This window comes from Entelurus aequoreus, linkage group LG08 (assembly GCF_033978785.1).
Source record: "Entelurus aequoreus isolate RoL-2023_Sb linkage group LG08, RoL_Eaeq_v1.1, whole genome shotgun sequence".
Lineage (NCBI taxonomy): Eukaryota > Metazoa > Chordata > Actinopteri > Syngnathiformes > Syngnathidae > Entelurus > Entelurus aequoreus.
Window position 1 is genome coordinate 83072302 of NC_084738.1, and position 24245 is coordinate 83096546.

The following is a 24245-nucleotide window of genomic DNA, read 5'->3' on the forward strand; positions in this document are numbered from 1 at the left end:
ACTCTCCATTAAATGTAGCTAAAATAATTACTCTCCATCAAATGTGACTGAGCTACAAGTTACATTAAATGTAACTAAGCTACAAGTCACTGTGCATTAAATGTAGATAAGCTACAAGTTACTCTCCATAAATGTAACTAAGCTACAAGTTACTCTCCATTAAATGTAACTAAGCTACAAGTCACTGTGCATTAAATGTAGATAAGCTACAAGTTACTCTGCATAAATGTAACTAAGCTACAAGTTACTCTCCATTAAATGTAGCTAAAATAATTACTCTCCATTAAATGTAGCTAAGCTACAAGTCACTCTCCATTAAATGTAGCTAAGCTACAAGTTACTCTCCATTAAATGTAACTAAGCTACAAGTTACTCTCCATTAAATGTAGCTGAACAAATTACTCTCCATTAAATGTGACTGAGCTACAAGTTACTCTCCATTAAATGTAGCTAAACAAATTACTCTCCATTAAATGTAACTAAGCTACAAGTTACTCTCCATTAAATGTAACTAGGCTACAAGTTACTCTCCATTAAATGTAACTCAGATACAGTTTACTCTCCATTAAATTAAATTAAGCTACAAGTCACTCTGCATTAAATGTAAATAAGCTACAAGTTACTCTCCAGTAAATGTAAATAAATAAGCTACAAGTTACTCTCCATTAAATGTAAATAAGCTACAAGTTACTCTCCATTAAATGTAGCTAAACAAATTACTCTCCATTAAATGTGACTAAGCTACAAGTTACTCTCCATTAAATGTAACTAGGCTACAAGTTACTCTCCATTAAATGTAACTCAGATACAATTTACTCTCCATTAAATTAAATTAAGCTACAAGTCACTCTCCATTAAATGTAAATAAGCTACAAGTTACTCTCCAGTAAATGTAAATAAATAAGCTACAAGTTACTCTCCATTAAATGTAAATAAGCTACAAGTTACTCTCCATTAAATGTAGCTAAACAAATTGCTCTCCATTAAATGTGACTAAGCTACAAGTTACTCTCCATTAAATGTAACTAGGCTACAGGTTACTCTCCATTAAATGTAACTCAGATACAATTTACTCTCCATTAAATTAAATTAAGCTACAAGTCACTCTCCATTAAATGTAAATAAGCTACAAGTTACTCTCCAGTAAATGTAAATAAGCTACAAGTTACTCTCCATTAAATCTAGCTAAACAAATTACTCTCCATTAAATGTAGCTAAACAATTGACTCTCCATTAAATGTAACTAAGCTACACGTTACTCTCCATTAAATAATTCGGTTGTTTTGACAAAAATAGTCATCTTTTTTATTTTAGTCGTTCGGGGTGCTCGTTTAGTAGTTTCCGAGGCGACCCTGAACGCACCAAGCACCCTCACACACACACACACACACCCTCCCTCCCCACCTGAAGCTCCGCTATCTTTAGCAGCAACGTCGCGGAGGATTACCGGATAAACTCACCCAACCAACCCCACCACGGCGACACGACACCCACAAAGGATGGGGGAATGACAACACAATCCCGGCTTCTCGACAAGACCCCCGCCGCCGCCCACCGCCACCGCCTCCACCGCCACCACCTCCACCACCACCACGGACGATGCCGCCGCTCTCCAGCCCGCGGAGCGAACGTCATCGCCGGGCCTCGGCGCTGCTCCTGGCCGCGGTCGTGCTCTGTGTCGTCCGCGCCACCGCTAGCCTTCCAGGTAAGACGAGAGCGACTACTTTCATTATTCACTATTTTCTTCCATTTTATTTTTTGTTTGTTTTTAAATGAAATGAGGCGACGACGTGCGTCATCATCGTTAAATGGCCATGCACCTGTCAGACAGCGAACAGGGCGTAAAATGGAGCCTTTCGAATCACAAACAAATCGCACTTTTAGTGAAATAAAAGCACAATTTTTAAAAATTATTATTATTTATTTATTTTGTAGCAGCTAGTGAGGTTTAAAACACACCGTCTCCCTGGCGTGGCGCTTTTCTTTAAAGTTACACAACAACAATTAGCCGTGAAAAGGACTGCACGACCATAAAGTATACATGTGAAGGTGACGCATGTGTGGCCAACATGGCGACCTATTCATGTGATGATGGAAAACACTTTGCGTTTAGGAGTTAATCCCCTCCTAAAATGGTGAGAAGCAACATCTGGTTAGCCCCACGTAATCTCCAACCATCCCCGCAAACACGCTTTCGCCGATGTGAAGGGGTTCGTATCCATGGCAACACGAGCACATCCACGCCTATATCTTCTACACGCCAGCTCATTGTTTGTTCGTCTTTTCCTGTCAAGGAAGTTGTTTGTATTTTGCAACACTTACAAGCAGCAATGATCTATTCCAGGGTCCAACTGTCCTCAACTCTGCTCTTTTTGGGGATCTACTGCCCAAAAAAACAACAAAAAGAACAAACAGGCGTGTCAAAGATCCTCTAACTGACAGGAGTGCCTATTGTTTATGAAATAACCTTCCGCCAAAAAACAACAACACACGAATGAAAGAGCGCACTGCTACTTTTAAGAATTGACTACAAACAGACAAGTCAAAGATTGTCTATATGACAGGAGTTCTTTGCTATTTTTTAGGACCCACTACCAAAAGATTTGTCACATAGAGGATCTTTGACCTAAGTGCTTTTGCTATTTGTGAGGATCGACTACAAAAAGACAAGTCAAAGATCCTCTGTGTGACAGGAGCGCACTGTTATTTAAGGATTGACTACAAAAAGTACACTACAAAAAAAACTACCTTAATATAGCAACGCTGTATTGTTTTTTAAGGCCTACAGTAAATAAAGACAAGTCAAAGATCATCTATCTGACAGGAGTGCCGATTGTTTATAAAGAACCTCCCGCAAAAAAACCAACAACACACCAATCAAAGAGCGCACTGCTATTTTTAAGATTTGACTACAAAAAGACAAGTCAAAGATTGTCTATATGACAAGAGTGCTTAGCTATTTTTTAGGATCCACTACCAGAAGATAAGTCCAAGATCCTCTATGTGACAGAAGTACTTTTGCTATTTGTGAGGATCGACTACAAAAAGACAATTCAAAGATCCTCTGTGTGACAGGAGCGCACTGTTATTTAAGGATTGACTACAAAAAGTACACTACAAAAAAAACTACCTTAATATAGCAACGCTGTATTGTTTTTTAAGGCCTACAGTAAATAAAGACAAGTCAAAGATCATCTATCTGACAGCAGTGCCGATTGTTTATAAAGAACCTCCCGCAAAAAAAACCAACAACACACCTATCAAAGAGCGCACTGCTATTTTTAAGATTTGACTACAAAAAGACAAGTCAAAGATTGTCTATATGACAGGAGTGCTAAGCTATTTTTTAGGATCCACTACCAGAAGATAAGTCCAACATCCTCTATGTGACAGAAGTGTTTTTGCTATTTGTGAGGATCGACTACAAAAAGACAATTCAAAGATCCTCTGTGTGACAGGAGCGCACTGTTATTTTTAAGGCTTGACTACAAAAAGTACACTACAAAAAAAACTACCTTAATATAGGCAACGCTGTATTGTTTTTTTAAGACCTACAGTAAATAAACACAAGTCAAAGATCCTCTATCTGACAGGAGTGCCGATTGTTTATAAAGAACCTCCCGCAAAAAAAACAACAACACACCAATCAAAGAGCGCACTGCTATTTTTAAGATTTGACTACAAAAAGACAAGTCAAAGATTGTCTATATGACAGGAGTTGTTTGCTATTTTTAAGGATTGACTACAAAAAGTACACAACATAAAAACTACCTTAACATAGCAAAGCTCTATTGTTTTTTTAAGACCTACAGCAAATAAACACAAATCAAAGGTCCTCTATTTGACAGGAGTGCCTATTGTTTATAAAAGAACCTACCGCAAAAAAACCCCACAGTAATCAAATATCATCTATATGACTGGAGCGCACTACTATTTTTAAGAATTGACTACAAAAAGACAAGTCAAAGATTGTCTACATGACAGGAGTTCTTTGCTATTTTTAAGGATCGACTACAAAAAAACCTACCTTAATATAGCAAAGCTCTATTGTTTTTTAAGACCTACAGTAAATAAACACAAGTCAAAGATCCTCTATCTGACAGGAGTGCCGATTGTTTATAAAGAACCTCCCGCAAAAAAAACAACAACACACCAATCAAAGAGCGCACTGCTATTTTTAAGAATTGACTACAAAAAGACAAGTCAAAGATTGTCTATATGACAGGAGTGCTTAGCTATTTTTTAGGATCCACTACCAGAAGATAAGTCCAAGATCCTCTATGTGACAGAAGTGTTTTGCTATTTGTGAGGATCGACTACAAAAAGACAATTCAAAGATCCTCTGTGTGACAGGAGTGCACTGTTATTTTTAAGGATTGACTACAAAAAGCCAAGTCAAAGATTGTCTATATGACAGGAGTTATTTCCTATTTTTAAGGCTTGACTACAAAAAGTACACAACAAAAAAACTAGCTTAATATAGCAAAGCTCTATTGTTTTTTTAAGACCTACAGCAAATAAACACAAGTCAAAGATCCTCTATTTGACAGGAGGGCCTATTGTTTATAAAAGAACCTACCTAAAAAAAAAACCACACTAATCAAATATCATCTATATGACAGGAGCGCACTGCTATTTTTAAGAATTGACTACAAAAAGACAAGTCAAAGATTGTCTACATGACAGGAGTTCTTTGCTATTTTTAAGGATCGACTACAAAAAGTACACTACAAAAAAACTACCTTAACATAGCAAAGCTCTATTGTTTTTTAAGACCTACAGTAAATAAAGACAAGTCAAAGATCATCTATCTGACAGGAGTGCCGATTGTTTATAAAGAACCTCCCGCAAAAAAAACAACAACACACCTATCAAAGAGCGCACTGCTATTTTTAAGAATTGACTACAAAAAGACAAGTCAAAGATTGTCTATATGACAGGAGTGCTTAGCTATTTTTTAGGATCCACTACCAGAAGATAAGTCCAAGATCCTCTATGTGACAGAAGTGTTTTGCTATTTGTGAGGATCGACTACAAAAAGACAATTCAAAGATCCTCTGTGTGACAGGAGTGCACTGTTATTTTTAAGGTTTGACTACAAAAAGCCAAGTCAAAGATTTTCTATATGACAGGAGTTATTTCCTATTTTTAAGGCTTGACTACAAAAAGTACACAACAAAAAAACTAGCTTAATATAGCAAAGCTCTATTGTTTTTTTTAAGACCTACAGCAAATAAACACAAGTCAAAGATCCTCTATTTGACAGGAGGGCCTATTGTTTATAAAAGAACCTACCGCAAAAAAACCCCACACTAATCAAATATCATCTATATGACAGGAGCGCACTGCTGTTTTTAAGAATTGACTACAAAAAGACAAGTCAAAGATTGTCTACATGACAGGAGTTCTTTGCTATTTTTAAGGATCGACTACAAAAAGTACACTACAAAAAAACTACCTTAACATAGCAAAGCTCTATTGTTTTTTAAGACCTACAGTAAATAAAGACAAGTCAAAGATCATCTATCTGACAGGAGTGCCGATTGTTTATAAAGAACCTACCACAAAAAAAAAAACACACTAATCACAGATCCTCCATTGGACAGGAGCACACTGCTATTTTTAAAGATTGACTACAAAAAAGACAAGTCAAAGATTGTCTATGTGACTGGAGTGCTTTTTCTATTATTCAGGATCGACTATAAAAAGACAAGTCAAAGATCCTCGATATGACAGTAGTGCGCTATTGTTTTTAAAGACCCTACCGCAAAAAAAACACACTAATCAAAGATTGTCAATGTGACAGGAGCACACTGCTATTTTTAAGGTTTGACTACAAAAAGACAAGTCAAACTTTGTCCGTATGACAGGAGTGCTTTGCTATTTTTTAGGATCCACTTCCAGACAAAAGATTAAGATTAAGATTAAAGTACCAATGATTGTCACACACACACTAGATGTGGTGAAATTTGTCCTCTGAAGTCAATTCAAAGATCCTCTGTGTGACAGGAGCGCACTGTTATTTTTAAGGAATGACTACAAAAAGTACACAACAAAAAAACTACCTTAATATAGCAACGCTCTACTGTTTTTTTAAGGCCTACAGCAAATAAACACAAATCCAAGATCCTCTATTTGACAGGAGTGCCTATTGTTTATAAAAGAACCTACCGCAAAAAAACCCCCACACGAATCAGAGATCGTCTATATGACAGGAGCGCACTGCTATTTTTAAGAAGTGACTACAAAAAGACAAGTCAAAGATCCTCTATATCAGTGGTCCCCAACCACCGGGCTGTGGCCCGGTACTGGTCCGTGGACCGATTGGTACCGGGCCACGGCCGCACAAGAAATAAAAAAAATATATATTTTTTTATTTTTATTATTATTATTTCTTTAAATTAAATCAACATAAAAACCACAATATATACATTATATATCAATATAAATCAATACAGTCTGCAGGGATACAGTCCGTAAGCACACATAATTGTATTTCTTTATGACAAAAAAAATAAATAAATAAATAAAAACATTTTTACTAACCCCCCCCCTACTACCGCAAAAGAAAACCCACACTAATCAAAGATCCTCTATGTGACAGGAGCGCACTGCTATTTGTAATGATTGACTACAAAAAGACATGTCAAAGATTGTCTACAGGACAGGAGTACTTTGCTATTTTTAAGGCTTGACTACAAAAAGACAAGTCAAAGATTGTCTAAATGACAGAAGTGCTTTGCTATTTTTGAGGATCGACTACAAAAAGACAATTCTAAAGATTGTCTATATGACAGAAGTGCTTTTGCTATTTTTGAGGATCGACTACAAAAAGACAATTCTAAAGATTGTCTATATGACAGAAGTGCTTTTGCTATTTTTGAGGATCGACTACAAAAAGACAATTCTAAAGATTGTCTACATGACAGAAGTGCTTTTGCTATTTTTGAGGATCAACTACAAAAAGACAATTCTAAAGATTGTCTATATGACAGAAGTGCTTTGCTATTTTTGAGGATCGACTACAAAAAGACAATTCTAAAGATTGTCTATATGACAGAAGTGCTTTTGCTATTTTTGAGGATCGACTACAAAAAGACAATTCTAAAGATTGTCTACATGACAGAAGTGCTTTTGCTATTTTTGAGGATCGACTACAAAAAGACAATTCTAAAGATTGTCTACATGACAGAAGTGCTTTTGCTATTTTTGAGGATCGACTACAAAAAGACAATTCTAAAGATTGTCTATATGACAGAAGTGCTTTTGCTATTTTTGAGGATCAACTACAAAAAGACAATTCTAAAGATTGTCTATATGACAGAAGTGCTTTGCTATTTTTGAGGATCGACTACAAAAAGACAATTCTAAAGATTGTCTAAATGACAGAAGTGCTTTTGCTATTTTTGAGGATCAACTACAAAAAGACAATTCTAAAGATTGTCTATATGACAGAAGTGCTTTGCTATTTTTGAGGATCGACTACAAAAAGACAATTCTAAAGATTGTCTATATGACAGAAGTGCTTTTGCTATTTTTGAGGATCGACTACAAAAAGACAATTCTAAAGATTGTCTATATGACAGAAGTGCTTTTGCTATTTTTGAGGATCGACTACAAAAAGACAATTCTAAAGATTGTCTATATGACAGAAGTGCTTTTGCTATTTTTGAGGATCGACTACAAAAAGACAATTCTAAAGATTGTCTATATGACAGAAGTGCTTTTGCTATTTTTGAGGATCGACTACAAAAAGACAATTATAAAGATTGTCTAAATGACAGAAGTGCTTTTGCTATTTTTGAGGATCGACTACAAAAAGACAATTCTAAAGATTGTCTATATGACAGAAGTGCTTTTGCTATTTTTGAGGATCGACTACAAAAAGACAATTCTAAAGATTGTCTATATGACAGAAGTGCTTTTGCTATTTTTGAGGATCGACTACAAAAAGACAATTATAAAGATTGTCTATATGACAGAAGTGCTTTTGCTATTTTTGAGGATCGACTACAAAAAGACAATTCTAAAGATTGTCTATATGACAGAAGTGCTTTTGCTATTTTTGAGGATCGACTACAAAAAGACAATTCTAAAGATTGTCTATATGACAGAAGTGCTTTTGCTATTTTTGAGGATCAACTACAAAAAGACAATTCTAAAGATTGTCTATATGACAGAAGTGCTTTTGCTATTTTTGAGGATCGACTACAAAAAGACAAGTCAAAGATCCTCTATATCAGTGGTCCCCAACCACCGGGCCGCGGCCCGGTACCGGTCCGTGGACCGATTGGTACCGGGCCGCGGCTACACAAGAAATACAATTTAAAAAAAAATTAAATAAAAGTTTTTTATTTTTTTAAATTAAATCAACATAAAAAACACAATATATACATTATATATCAATATAAATCAATTCAGTCTGCAGGGATACAGTCCGTAAGCACACATAATTGTATTTTATTTCTTTATGACAAAAAAAAAAAAAAAAAAATGTATTACTAAAAACAACAATGTTGGTCAAGGATCTGCTGTTTCTGAGGATCAACTACAAAAGGACAGGTCAAAGATCTTCTCTGTGACAGAAGCATTCCTAAGGACCTACAGCTAATAAACACAAATCAAAGATCCTCTATATGACAGGAGCATTCTTCTGTTTTTAAGGACCTACCCTGAAACACTAGTCAAAGATTTTCTTTTTTTCAGAAGCATTCATAAAGAACTTAGAGCAAAAAGGCTTGTCAAAGATCCTCTCTCTAAAATGAGTGTGTTGTTGTTTTTTAAAGAACCTACCGCAAACAAACACTAATCAAAGATCCTCTAAATGACAGGAGTGCTCCACTGTTTTTAAAAAACCTAGTGCAAAACACATTGGTCAAAGATCCTCTGTGACAGGTGTAGACTGTGGTTTTTACAGACTTACAGCAAATAAACACGAGTCAAAGATCCTCTATGACAGGTGTACACTGTGGTTTTTACAGACTTACAGCAAATAAACACGAGTCAAAGATCCTCTGTGACAGGTGTAGACTGTGGTTTTTACAGACTTACAGCAAATAAACACGAGTCAAAGATCCTCTATGACAGGTGTAGACTGTGGTTTTTACAGACTTACAGCAAATAAACACGAGTCAAAGATCCTCTATGACAGGTGTACACTGTGGTTTTTACAGACTTACAGCAAATAAACACGAGTCAAAGATCCTCTGTGACAGGTGTAGACTGTGGTTTTTACAGACTTACAGCAAATAAACACGAGTCAAAGATCCTCTGTGACAGGTGTAGACTGTGGTTTTTACAGACTTACAGCAAATAAACACGAGTCAAAGATCCTCTATCTGACAGGACTGTGCTACTATTTTTAAAGAACCTGCTACAAAGACATTGGTCAAAGATCCTCTATGACAAGAGCGCTCAACTGTTTCTAGGAACCTAACACAAACACACTAGTCAAAGATCCTCTATCTGACAGGAGTGCACTGCTGTTTTTAAAGATCCTACTGCAGAAACTTTGGTCTGCTGTTTTTAAAAGCCTGGACCAAATAAACATTTGTCAAAGATCCTCTACATGACAGAAGCATAATGCTGTTTTTAAGGGCCTACCCCAAAACACTAATCAAAGATCTTTTTGTCAAAGATCCTCTCTCTGACAGGAGTGTGCTACTGTTTTTAAAGAACTTACTACAAAAACACTAGCCAAAGATCCTCCATATGACAGGAGTACTCTGCTGTTTTTCAAAACCTATCGCAAACATGTTGGTCAAAGATCTGCTCTTTTTAAGGCTCAACCAGAAAAAGACAGGTCAAAGATCCTGTAAATGACAGAAACGCACATAAATAACTTCGAGCAACACACTCGACAAAGATCCTCTATACGACAAGAGCACTCTGCTGTTATTAAGGACCTACCCTAAACCCCTTTCAAAGATCCTTTATACGACAGAATCACTCCTAAAGAAGCTACAGCAAAAATGCCCGTCAAAGATCCTCTATATGACAGAACGTTTATGAAAACATTATGGTTAGATTTGTAAAAAAAAAAAAAAAAAAGTGAGTCAAGTTTTTACACATTTGAGAATGAGTCATGTTGTCACTTCTTCTCTGCTTATGGAGTTTATGAAAAATAACCCAGTCATCATTTCTACTGTCAGCATAATCATCCATTCATAAATGCTTCATTACATCTACATTAATAGCATCATATTAAATGACGTAATATTACATTACATAATATTAAAATACGTAATATTAAATGAGGTAATATTACATTATGTAATATTACATGACGTAATATTAAAAGACGTAATAATAAGGACATATTACATGACGTAATATTAAAAGACGTAATACTAAAAGACATAGAATTAAAATACGTAGTATTAAATGACATATTACATGACATAATATTACATGATGTAATATTACATGACATAATACTAAATGACGTAATATTAAACGACGTCATATTAAATTACGTATATTTAGATGACATATTACCTGACGTAATATTACATGACGCAATATTACATGACATAATATTACATGACGTAATATTACATGACATTACATGACGCAATATTACATGACATAATAATACATGACGTAATATTAAGACGTAATATTACATGACATATTACATGACATAATATTACAGTATAGTGTACTACACTACAGTATAATATAGTACACTACAGTATAGTATAGCACATATAGTAGTAGTGTACTAGATTACACTGTGGTGTAGTACACTATACCACAGTGTAATATAGTACACTACAGTAAAGTATAGTACACTACAGTATAGTGTACTACACTACAGTATAATATAGTACACTACAGTATAGTGTACTAAACTACAATATAATATAGTACACTGCAGTACAATATAGTACACTACCACTTAGTGTACTATACTACAGTATAGTATAGGACACTACAGTATAATATAGTATACTACAGTATGACAGAGTACACTACAGTATAGTGTACTACACTACAGTATAATTTAGTACAGTACAATATAGTATAGTACCCTGCAGTATAGTGTACTACACTACAGTATAATTTAGTACACTACAGTGTAGTATAGTATACTACAGTATAATATAGTACACTACAGTATAGTGTACTACACTACAGTATAGTGTACTAAACTACAATATAATATAGTACACTGCAGTATAATATTGTACAGTGCAGTATAGTGTACTATACTACAGCATAGTATAGGACACTACAGTATAATATAGTACACTACAGTATGATAGAGTACACTACAGTATAGTGTACTACACTACAGGATAATTTAGTACACTACAATATAGTATAGTACACTACAGTATAGTGTACTACACTGCGGTATAGTATAGTACACTACAGTATAGTGTACTACACTACAGTATAATTTAGTACACTACAGTATAGTATAGTACACTACAGTATAATATAGTACACTACAGTATAGTGTACTACACTGCAGCATAGTGTACTGCACTACAGTATAATATAGTACACTACAGTATAATATAGGACACTACATTATAGTGTACTACTCTACAGTATAATATAGTACACCACAGTATAATATAGTACACTACATTATAGTGTAGTACACCACAGTATAATATAGTACACTACATTATAGTGTAGTACACCACAGTATAATATAGTACACTACATTATAGTGTAGTACACCACAGTGTAATATAGTACACTATATTATAGTGTACTACACTACAGTATAATATAGTACACTACATTATAGTGTACTACACTACAGTATAATATAGTACACTACATTATAGTGTAGTACACCACAGTATCATATAGTACACTACAGTATTAGGGTTCAACTGATTATAATCAATTAGAATCGCACCCTCACCCAAAGAATGGGACTCAAATAGAAGTGAATCGTCACCACAAGATTACGAATCAACAGGATTGCTGAGACATGGTTAGGAATCTAAATGAATTAAAATGAATCAAACTGAATGGTGAGTCATCGTTAGGAATCAAACTGAATGGTGAGTCATGATTAGGAATCAAAATGAATTAAAATGAATCAAACTAAATGGTGAGTCATGGTTAGGAATCAAAATGAATTAAAATGAATCAAACTGAATGGTGAGTCATGATTAGGAATCAAAATGAATCAAACTAAATGGTGAGTCATGGTTAGGAATCAAAATGAATTAAAATGAATCAAACTGAATGGTGAGTCATGATTAGGAATCAAAATGAATTCAAATGAATCAAACTAAATGGTGAGTCATGGTTAGGAATCAAACTGAATGGTGAGTCATGATTAGGAATCAAAATTAATTAAAATGAATCAAACTGAATGGTGAGTCATGGTTAGGAATCAAACTGAATGGTGAGTCATGATTAGGAATCAAAATGAATTAAAATGAATCAAACTAAATGGTGAGTCATGGTTAGGAATCAAAATGAATTAAAATGAATCAAACTGAATGGTGAGTCATGATTAGGAATCAAAATGAATCAAACTAAATGGTGAGTCATGGTTAGGAATCAAAATTAATCAAAAATGATTAGTGAGTCATTAGGAATGAAAATGAATCAAACTGAATGGTGAGTCATGATTAGAAATCAAAATGAATTAAAATGAATCAAGCTGAATGGTGAGTCATTATTAGGAATCAAAATGAATCAAAATGAATGGTGAGTCATGATTAGGAATCAAAATGAATCAAACTGAATGGTGAGTCATGCTTAGGAATCAAACTGAATCAAAAATGATTGGTGAGTCATGATTAGGAATCAAACTGAATGATGAATCAAACCGAATCAAACTGAATGGTGAGTCATGATTAGGAATCAAAATGAATCGAACAGAATAAAAAATGATTGGTGAGTCATTAAGAATGAAAATGAATCACACTGAATGGTGAGTCATGATTAGGAATCAAAATGAATCGAACTGAATCAAAAATGATTGGTGAGTCATTAGGAATTAAAATGAATCAAACTGAATGGTGAGTCATGATTAGGAATCAAAATGAATCGAACTGAATCAAACTGTATCAAAAATGATTGGTGAGTCATTAAGAATTGAAATGAATCAAACTGAATCGTGAGTCATGATTAGGAATCAAAATGAATCGAACTGAATCAAAAATGATTGGTGAGTCATTAGGAATTAAAATGAATCAAACTGAATGGTGAGTCATGATTAGGAATCAAAATGAATCAAACTGAATGATGAGTCATGACTCTCATCTCCTGTGAACCATCACAATGTTCAGTGCTCTGATATGAAAGTGGATATTTCTGGCCTGCAACATTTTTCTTCTTTGCTGACTCTTCAAACATCAGAGAATGTTCACCTGTGACATGTCTTTGATCTCTTTCTTGCGCTTCTATTTCTACTAAATATGTCACAAACACCACAAGGTGAACTAGTACTTCTATTTCTACTAAATATGTCACAAACACCACAAGGTGAACTAGTACTTCTATTTCTACTAAATATGTCACAAACACCACAAGTGGAGCGATTACTCGCAGTCGTGAGAGGCGGCCAGCCGACGCCACGCTCACATGACCAGCAAGTGGAAAGTGACGCCCCCTTTTCCACAAGACCGAGTCGGAACCACGAGCTCGCCACACGGGCCGGCGTGGGAACGCAGCGCCTGTGCAGCGTCAGCGGCAACACGCCGATAAGGCACTCTTTCCGCTAAGGTGACACATTCTGTCATGGCGAGGGGGGAGAGAGAGAGTGAGCAAAAGAGAGAGAGAGACTAACATTTTCCAGTGGGTGGTTAAAGACTCTCAGGTTGATCACTTTTAAAACTCTTTGTTTGGTGACAAGTTAAGAAAATCAAAAGTCCACATTTTTTTTATTTTTTAGGTAGACTTATTTGTTATTGGCCGATAACGATATGTCATCTGATACGATACCAGCCGGAATCGTACACACTTGTATTATTTAATGAACGTTAGAAAAGGTTTGATCAATGATAGTCATGAGAAACACTAACTGTCTTTAAGTTGAAGTGGAGTGCTAGTTGTTTTTAAATGTAATCATTCATGACGTTAAATGATGCGGACACGTTTGTTACCGGATACTTTCTGATACGCTTGTGCCTCGGAGACTTTGTATGTGTAAGTAATATGTAACTATAATTATTTGATACTTGTTTATATTGATACATGTCACCTTTTATTGTGCAATGATTATTACCTATTCCTAGCTTGTGTGCTATTGTGTGCTTAGCTGTTGTGTAGCTGCTAGCTCCTAGTAGCCTGTAGCCTAGCATGTTTACCTTTTGTAGATGACTTTAGTGAAATAGAAGAAAATGTGTGTTTATTGGAAGACATTTACATGTTAACTGTCTGTCAAGTAAACACTCTGCTTGTATCGCACATGATATCACACACAAGTAAACACTCTGCTTGTATCACACATGATATCACACACAAGTAAACACTCTGATTAAATCGCACATATTATCACACCCAAGTAAACACTGATTATATCACACATGATATTACACACAAGTAAACACTCTGATTATATCGCACATAATATCACACACAAGTAAACACTCTGATTGTATCACACACAAGTAACCACTGATTATGTCGCACATGATATCACACACAAGTAAACACTCTGATTATATCGCACATGATATCATACACAAGTAAACACACTGCTTGTATCGCACATGATATCACACACAAGTAAACACTGATTATATTGCACATGATATCACACACAAGTAAACACACTGCTTGTATCACACATGATATCACACAAGTAAACACGCTGCAGGACTGCTTGTATCACACATAATATCACACACAAGTTAACACTCTGCAGGACTGCGTGTATCACACCTGATATCACACACAAGTAAACACGCTGCAGGACTGTTTGTATCGCACATGGTATCACACACAAGTAAACACTATGCAGGACTGCTTGTATCACACATGATATCACACAAGTAAACACGCTGCAGGACTGCTTGTATCACACACAAGTTAACACTCTGCAGGACTGCGTGTATCACACCTGATATCACACACAAGTAAACACGCTGCAGGACTGTTTGTATCGCACATGGTATCACACACAAGTAAACACTATGCAGGACTGCTTGTATCACACATGATATCACACACAAGTAAACACTCTGCAGGACTGCTTGTATCACACATGATATCACACACAAGTAAACACTCTGCAGGACTGCTTGTATCACACGTGATATCACACAGAAGTAAACACTGCATGACTGATTGTATCGCACATGATATCACACACAAGTAAACACGCTGCAGGACTGCTTGTATCGCATGTGATATCACACACACAAGTAAACACGTTGCAGGACTGCTTGTATCGCACATGATATCACACACAAGTAAACACTATGCAGGACTGCTTGTATCGCACATGGTATCACACACAAGTAAACACGCTGCAGGACTGCCTGTATCGCACATTGTATCACACACAAGTAAAAACTATGCAGGACTGTGTGTATCAGATGTGATACACGCAGGTATAGTTTAAATTTTTCTCCCACCTGCAACCCGTTTAGGCAGGAACCTCAGTAGCTCCACCCTGTCACCCTCCTGATATCAACACTAGCTTGATCACATTGAAAACAGAAAACAATCATTAGATTTTTCTTCCACCCGCAGCCCGTTCAGGCAGAATGGCAGTTGATTATTGCTCATGGCGGCTGCATGACTAATTGATGTTTATTTTCAAATGTATCTTCTTCAGTGGCGCCCCGACAGTGCAGTACACAAAGGTGTTATGAAAATAAGATGGCAGGAATGAAATCGAGTGATCTGTCCTCCTCGTGATTAGCACGCCACTTCTTGGATGCCATCGCAGCTCCAGGAAGTCAACACAATGGACGGCACGTCTTATTTCCTGTCTGTCGCTGCCTCTCATGCTGCCCGACACACTAGACTGGATTATAGTTACTATAGTTGAGTTACTCACGAAATGACACTTTAAGAAACGTAATTAATTATCCTGCAAAGTAATTAATGTGTTACTTAAAAACAACTTTAAAAATGTGGCGTATGCAGCTGAGAGACGTTTCATGAGAGCAGAGTGCGTGTTTGGAAAAATAGACGATTATAGTTACTCGGTACTTTACCGAAAAAGTAGTTGTTACTCATGCAATTACACTTAAATAAACGTAATTAATTACCCTGCAAAGTAATTAATGTGTTACCTAAAAACAACTTTAACATTTTGGCCTATACAGCTGAGAGATGTTTCATGAGAGCAGAGTGCGTGTTTGGAAAAATAAACGATTATAGTTATTATAGTGATGTTGCCTCCTTATATATATATATATATATATATATATATATATATATATATATATATATATATATATATATATATATATATATATATATATATATATATATATATATATATCCAGATGATGAAAAGTTCCCCTGGCAGTAAAACTTGTTTGACATGCGAACACGCCCTCCAGGTGCATTGTGGGTCATCATCGGCGTCTTCATACGACAAACTAAAACACCTGGTCTATTTTGCTGTGACCACAACATAATTAGTGGCGTGCTCAGCAAGTGAGCGCTGTTAACAGGTGTGTCTGAACATTAACTCAACACTCCTGGTCATAATGAACATTAACTCAACACTCCTGGTCATAATGAACATTAACTCAACACTCCTGGTCATAATGAACATTAACTCAACACTCCTGGTCATAATGAACATTAACTCAACACTCCTGGTCATAAAGAACATTAACGCAACACTCCTGGTCATAATGAACATTAACTCAACACTCCTGGTCATAATGAACATTAACTCAACACTCCTGGTCATAATGAACATTAACTCAACACTCCTGGTCATAAAGAACATTAACGCAACACTCCTGGTCATAATGAACATTAACTCAACACTCCTGGTCATAATGAACATTAACTCAACACTCCTGGTCATAATGAACATTAACTCAACACTCCTGGTCATAATGAACATTAACTAAACACTCCTGGTCATAATGAACATTAACTCAACACTCCTGGTCATAATGAACATTAACTAAACACTCCTGGTCATAAAGAACATTAACTCAACACTCCTGGTCATAATGAACATTAACTCAACACTCCTTGTCATAAAGAACATTAATTCAACACTCCTGGTCATAATGAACATTAACTCAACACTCCTGGTCATAATGAACATTAACTCAACACTCCTGGTCATAATGAACATTAACTAAACACTCCTGGTCATAATGAACATTAACTCAACACTCCTGGTCATAATGAACATTAACTCAACACTCCTGGTCATAATGAACATTAACTCAACACTCCTGGTCATAATGAACATTAACTAAACACTCCTTGTCATAATGAACATTAACTCAACACTGCTGGTCATAATGAACATTAACTCAACACTCCTGGTCATAATGAACATTAACTCAACACTCCTGGTCATAATGAACATTAACTCAACACTCCTGGTCATAATGAACATTAACTCAACACTCCTGGTCATAATGAACATTAACTAAACACTCCTGGTCATAAAGAACATTAACTCAACACTCCTGGTCATAATGAACATTAACTCAACACTCCTTGTCATAAAGAACATTAATTCAACACTCCTGGTCATAATGAACATTAACTCAACACTCCTGGTCATAATGAACATTAACTCAACACTCCTGGTCATAATGAACATTAACTAAACACTCCTGGTCATAATGAACATTAACTCAACACTCCTGGTCATAATGAACATTAACTCAACACTCCTGGTCATAATGAACATTAACTCAACACTCCTGGTCATAAAGAACATTAACTCAACACTCCTGGTCATAATGAACATTAACTCAACACTCCTGGTCATAATGAACATTAACTCAACACTCCTGGTCATAAAGAACATTAACTCAACACTCCTGGTCATAATGAACATTAACTCAACACTCCTGGTCATAATGAACATTAACTCAACACTCCTGGTCATAATGAACATTAACTCAACACTCCTGGTCATAATGAACATTAACTCAACACTCCTGGTCATAATGAACATTAACTCAACACTCCTGGTCATAAAAAACATTAACTCAACACTCCTGGTCATAATGAACATTAACTCAACACTCCTGGTCATAATGAACATTAACTCAACACTCCTGGTCATAAAGAACATTAAATCAACACTCCTGGTCATAATGAACATTAACTAAACACTCCTGGTCATAAAGAACATTAACTCAACATTCCTGGTCATAATGAACATTAACTCAACACTCCTGGTCATAATGAACATTAACTCAACACTCCTGGTCATAATGAACATTAACTCAACACTCCTGGTCATAATGAACATTAACTCAACACTCCTGGTCATAATGAACATTAACTCAACACTCCTGGTCATAATGAACATTAACTCAACACTCCTGGTCATAATGAACATTAACTAAACACTCCTGGTCATAATGAACATTAACTCAACACTCCTGGTCATAATGAACATTAACTCAACACTCCTGGTCATAATGAACATTAACTCAACACTCCTGGTCATAATGAACATTAACTCAACACTCCTGGTCATAATGAACATTAACTCAACACTCCTGGTCATAATGAACATTAACTCAACACTCCTGGTCATAATGAACATTAACTCAACACTCCTGGTCATAAAGAACATTAACTCAACACTCCTGGTCATAATGAACATTAACTCAACACTCCTGGTCATAATGAACATTAACTCAACACTCCTGGTCATAATGAACATTAACTCAACACTCCTGGTCATAATGAACATTAACTCAACACTCCTGGTCATAATGAACATTAACTCAACACTCCTGGTCATAAAGAACATTAACTCAACACTCCTGGTCATAATGAACATTAACTCAACACTCCTGGTCATAATGAACATTAACTCAACACTCCTGGTCATAATGAACATTAACTCAACACTCCTGGTCATAATGAACATTAACTCAACACTCCTGGTCATAATGAACATTAACTCAACACTCCTGGTCATAATGAACATTAACTCAACACTCATGGTCATAATGAACATTAACTCAACACTCCTGGTCATAATGAACATTAACTAAACACTCCTGGTCATAAAGAACATTAACTCAACACTCCTGGTCATAATGAACATTAACTCAACACTCCTGGTCATAATGAACATTAACTCAACACTCCTGGTCATAATGAACATTAACTCAACACTCCTGGTCATAATGAACATGAACTCAACACTCCTGGTCATAATGAACATTAACTCAACACTCCTGGTCATAATGAACATTAACTCAACACTCCTGGTCATAATGAACATTAACTCAACACTCCTGGTCATAATGAACATTAACTAAACACTCCTGGTCATAAAGAACATTAACTCAACACTCCTGGTCATAATGAACATTAACTCAACACTCCTGGTCATAATGAACATTAACTCAACACTCCTGGTCATAATGAACATTAACTAAACACTCCTGGTCATAAAAAACATGAACTCAACACTCCTGGTCATAATGAACATTAACTCAACGCTCCTGGTCATAATGAACATTAACTCAACACTCCTGGTCATAATGAACATTAACTCAACACTCCTGGTCATAATGAACATTAAATCAACACTCCTGGTCATAATGAACATTAACTCAACACTCCTGGTCATAATGAACATTAACTCAACACTCCTGGTCATAATGAACATTAACTCAACACTCCTGGTCATAAAGAACATTAACTCAACACTCCTGGTCATAATGAACATTAACTCAACACTCCTGGTCATAATGAACATTAACTCAACACTCCTGGTCATAAAGAACATTAACTCAACACTCCTGGTCATAATGAACATTAACTCAACACTACTGGTCATGAAGGCAAAAACTCGGACATGGGAGGAGTTTGGGGGAAGCCATGGAAAACGACTTCCGGAGGCCTCAGGAAGGGGAAGCAGTTCCTGGGGAATCTGTTGTGGCCTCTCCTATTCCTGGGGCTGAGGTTGCCGAGGTAGTTGACAAGCTCCTCAGTGGCAAGGCCCCGGGGGTGGATGAGATCCGCCCGCAGTTCCTTAAGGCTCTGGATGCTGTGGGGCTGTCTTGGTTGGACCTCAGGGGCGGTACCTCTGGATTGACAGATCGGGGTGGTGGTTCCTTTCTTTAAGAAGGGGAACCGGAGGGTCTGTTCCAACTATCGTGGGATCACACTCCTCAGCCTTCCGGGTAAGGTCTATTCAGGTGTACTGGAGAGAAGGCTACGCCGGATAGTCGAACTTCGGATTCAGGAAGAACAGTGTGGTTTTCGTCCTGGTCGTGGAACTGTGGACAGGCTCAATACTCTCGGCGGCAGGGTCCTTGAGGGTGCATGGGAGTTTGCCCAACCAGTCTACATGTGCTTCGTGGACTTGGAGAAGGCATTCGACCGTGTCCCTTGGGAAGTCTTGTGGGGAGTGCTCAGAGAGTATGGTGTATCGGACTGTCTGAGTGGGGCAGTCCGCTCCCTGTATGATCAGTGTCAGAGCTTGGTCCGCATTGCCGGCAGTAAGTCGGAGCCGTTTCCAGTAAGGGTTGGACTCCGCCAAGGCTGCCCTTTGTCACCGATTGTTTTTAGGCGCAGTCAGGGCGTTGAGGGGATCCAGTTTGGTGGCTGCAGGATTAGGTCTCTGCTTTTTGCAGATGATGTGGTCCTGATGGCTTCATCTGGCCAGGATCTTTAGCTCGCGCTGGATCGGTTCGCAGCCGAGTGTGAAGCGACTGGGATGAGAATCCGCACCTCCAAGTCCGAGTCCATGGTTCTTGCCCGGAAAAGGGTGGCGTGCCATCTCCGGGTTGGGGAGGAGATCTTGCCCCAAGTGGAGGAGTTCAAGTACCTCGGAGTCTTGTTCACGAGTGAGGGAAGGGTGGATCGTGAGATCGACAGAAGGATCGGTGCGGCGTCTTCAATAATGCGGATGCTGTTTCGATCCCCGTTGTGGTGAAGAAGGAGCTGAGCTGGAAGGCAAAGCTTTCAATTTACCGGTCGATTTACGTTCCCATCCTCACCTATGGTCATGAGTTTTGGGTTATGATCGAAAGGACAAGATCACGGGTACAAGCGGCCGAAATGCGTTTCCTCCGCCGGGTGGCGGGGCTCTCCCTTAGAGATAGGGTGAGAAGCTCTGTCATCCGGGAGGAGCTCAAAGTAAAGCCGCTGCTCCTCCACATCTTGTCACACCACTAATATGCGGAAAAGAACAAATATGCAGCAATATGAAATCCTAATGTAGGAGAACCAGATTTACACCATATTCATATGACTTCTCTCTCTCTCCTGTCCCTTTTCTGGGCCTTAATCTGTAGATCAGGGGTCCTAATCCCTGACCCACTTCTTCACAACATCTGTTATCTGAATCACAATCAAAAATACTTTATTAATCCCTGAGGGGAAATTAACATTTTCAGCACAATACCATTCAAGATCAGACAAACATTACAGGGAGACAGAACAGGATCAAACATTGCAGGGAGACAGAACAGGATCAAACATTGCAGGGAGACAGAACAGGATCAAACATTGCAGGGAGACGGAACAGGATTAAACATTACAGGGAGACAGAACAGGATCAAACATTACAGGGAGACAGAACAGGATCAAACATGACAGGGAGACAGAACAGGATCAAACATTACAGGGAGACAGAACAGGATCAAACATCACAGGGAGACAGAACCGGATCAAACAATACAGGGAGACAGAACAGGATCAAACATTACAGGGAGACAGAACAGGATCAAACATTACAGGGAGACAGAACAGGATCAAACATCACAGGGAGACAGAATCAGAATCAAAAATACTTTATTAATCCCTGAGGGGAAATTAACATTTTCAGCACAATACCATTCAAGATCAGACAAACATTACAGGGAGACAGAACAGGATCAAACATTGCAGGGAGACAGAACAGGATCAAACATTGCAGGGAGACAGAACAGGATCAAACATTGCAGGGAGACGGAACAGGATTAAACATTACAGGGAGACAGAACAGGATCAAACATTGCAGGGAGACAGAACAGGATCAAACATTGCAGGGAGACGGAACAGGATTAAACATTACAGGGAGACAGAACAGGATCAAACATTACAGGGAGACAGAACAGGATCAAACATTACAGGGAGACAGAACAGGATCAAACATCACAGGGAGACAGAACCGGATCAAACATCACAGGGAGACAGCACCGGATCAAACATCACAGGGAGACAGAACCGGATCAAACATCACAGGGAGACAGACCAGGATCAAACATCACAGGGAGACAGAACAGGATCAAACATCACAGGGAGACAGAACCGGATCAAACAATACAGGGAGACAGAACAGGATCAAACATTACAGGGAGACAGAACAGGATCGCTGACAGGTCTACCATCTTATCTGTTTATATATACTCGTTTAATGCCAGCATTGTTGCTACTTTCATGTGTTTACCCCTCCAATTCATGGCTTTTGATGGCTTTGCGCCATCTTTTCCATGTTATCATGCTAAAGTTTTATGCTAGCATTTCAGCTAATTTTTTTGTTTGTTTGCATATACCCTAAAAATCATGGATTTTGATACCTCGCACCATCTTAGAAGTATGTTAACTTCTTCTATATTAGCATGCTAACGTTAGCATGCTAGCATTCTATGCTCGGCGTTTTGCTCATTTTCTTTTTTTTAAACCTAAAAATCATGGCTTTTCATTATTTGCCGCCATCTTAGAAGTATGCCAACTTCTCCTGTGTTATCATGATAATGTTAGCATTCTACCATTTTATGCTAGCATTTTCACACATTTTTTTAGTTTTGACCTAAAACTTGTGGATTTTGATACTTCTCACCATCTTGCAAGTATGCTAACTGTTTCCATTAAAACATGCCAATGTTAGCATGCTAACGTTTTATGCCAGGATTTTTGCTAATTTTGTTTGTTTGAACATAAAAATCATGGATTTTGATGCTTGGCGCCATCTTAAAAGTACACCAACTTCTACTGTTATCATGCTAGCGTTAGCATTCTACCATTTTATGCCAGCATTTCTGCTCATTTTATTAGTTTTGACCTAAAACTTGTGGATTTTGATACTTCTCGCCATCTTGCAAGTATACTAACTGTTTCCATTATTATGTTTCCGTAATAACATGCCAATGTTAGCGTTAGCATTCTACCATTTTATGCCAGCATTTTTGCTAATTTTATTAGTTTTGACCTAAAACTTGTGGATTTTGATACTTCTCGCCGTCTTGCAAGTATGCTAACTGTTTGCATTATTATGATTCCGTATTAACATGCCAATGTTAGCGTTAGCATTCTACCATTTTATGCTAGCATTTTTGCTTATTTTATTCGTTTTGACCTAAAACTTGTGGATTTTGATACTTCTCGCCATCTTGCAAGTATGCTAACTGTTTCCGTAATAACATGCTAATGTTAGCATGCTAACGTTAGCATTCTACCATTTTATGTTAGCCTTTTTGCTCATTTTATTGTGGATTTTGATACTTCTCGCCATCTTGCAAGTATGCTAACTGTTTTCATTATTATGTTTCCGTAATAACATGCCAATGTTAGCATGCTAACGTTTTATGCTAGCTTTTTAGCTTTAATCAAGAGGTTCACAGCACAAAGAGCAGGCCAATCAACATTTCTGTGGGAATGTTCTAGTTATTATAATTCCTCTGACCAAAGCTTGCCTATGAAGAAAAAAAGCAGACTTGCTAACCGGAGCGTGACTGTGTTCCCCCGCAGCTGGCAGAGCATGTCCTCGCCACATCGACTGTGCCAAGATGGGACGGGAGCTGTGCCAGCCTGGCTCCGGCAGCTGCGGGCCCTGCCTGCACCCGCTGGTGGAGAACGAGGTGGGACGCTGCGTGATCAGGAAGAGACACGAGCAAAATGGTAGGAGGATTGTATAACAACACCGTCCAGTTCTACATTTAATAAGAAAAACGCTTTTTTGGGCTCAGAGCAACGTTTGTAAGTTTTACAATATAACTAAAACAATTCTTACTGACTAAAGTGTCCCATGTGTGATGTCTTTAGGAGTGTTTTCATGCATATTTGTACGTGCTATCGTAATGTAATCAAGGTAGGCGTCGTTAGTACTAGCTAATATGCTAACACGTTTACGAGTGTCTGTGTTAGTA

The 24245-nt window shown here is 37.4% G+C and overlaps 1 protein-coding gene across 1 annotated transcript in view; it reads left to right on the forward strand.

Moving 5' to 3' along the window:
- The first annotated feature begins 1363 nt into the window (after positions 1-1363).
- The window catches only part of npdc1a (neural proliferation, differentiation and control, 1a), a 60289-nt gene continuing 37407 nt past the window's right edge, over positions 1364-24245 (forward strand). The window contains exons 1-2 of the mRNA XM_062057455.1: positions 1364-1705; positions 23848-23997. Coding sequence (XP_061913439.1) covers positions 1600-1705; positions 23848-23997 — 256 coding nt within the window. The 5' untranslated portion in view covers positions 1364-1599. The remainder of the gene's footprint in view (positions 1706-23847; positions 23998-24245) is intronic.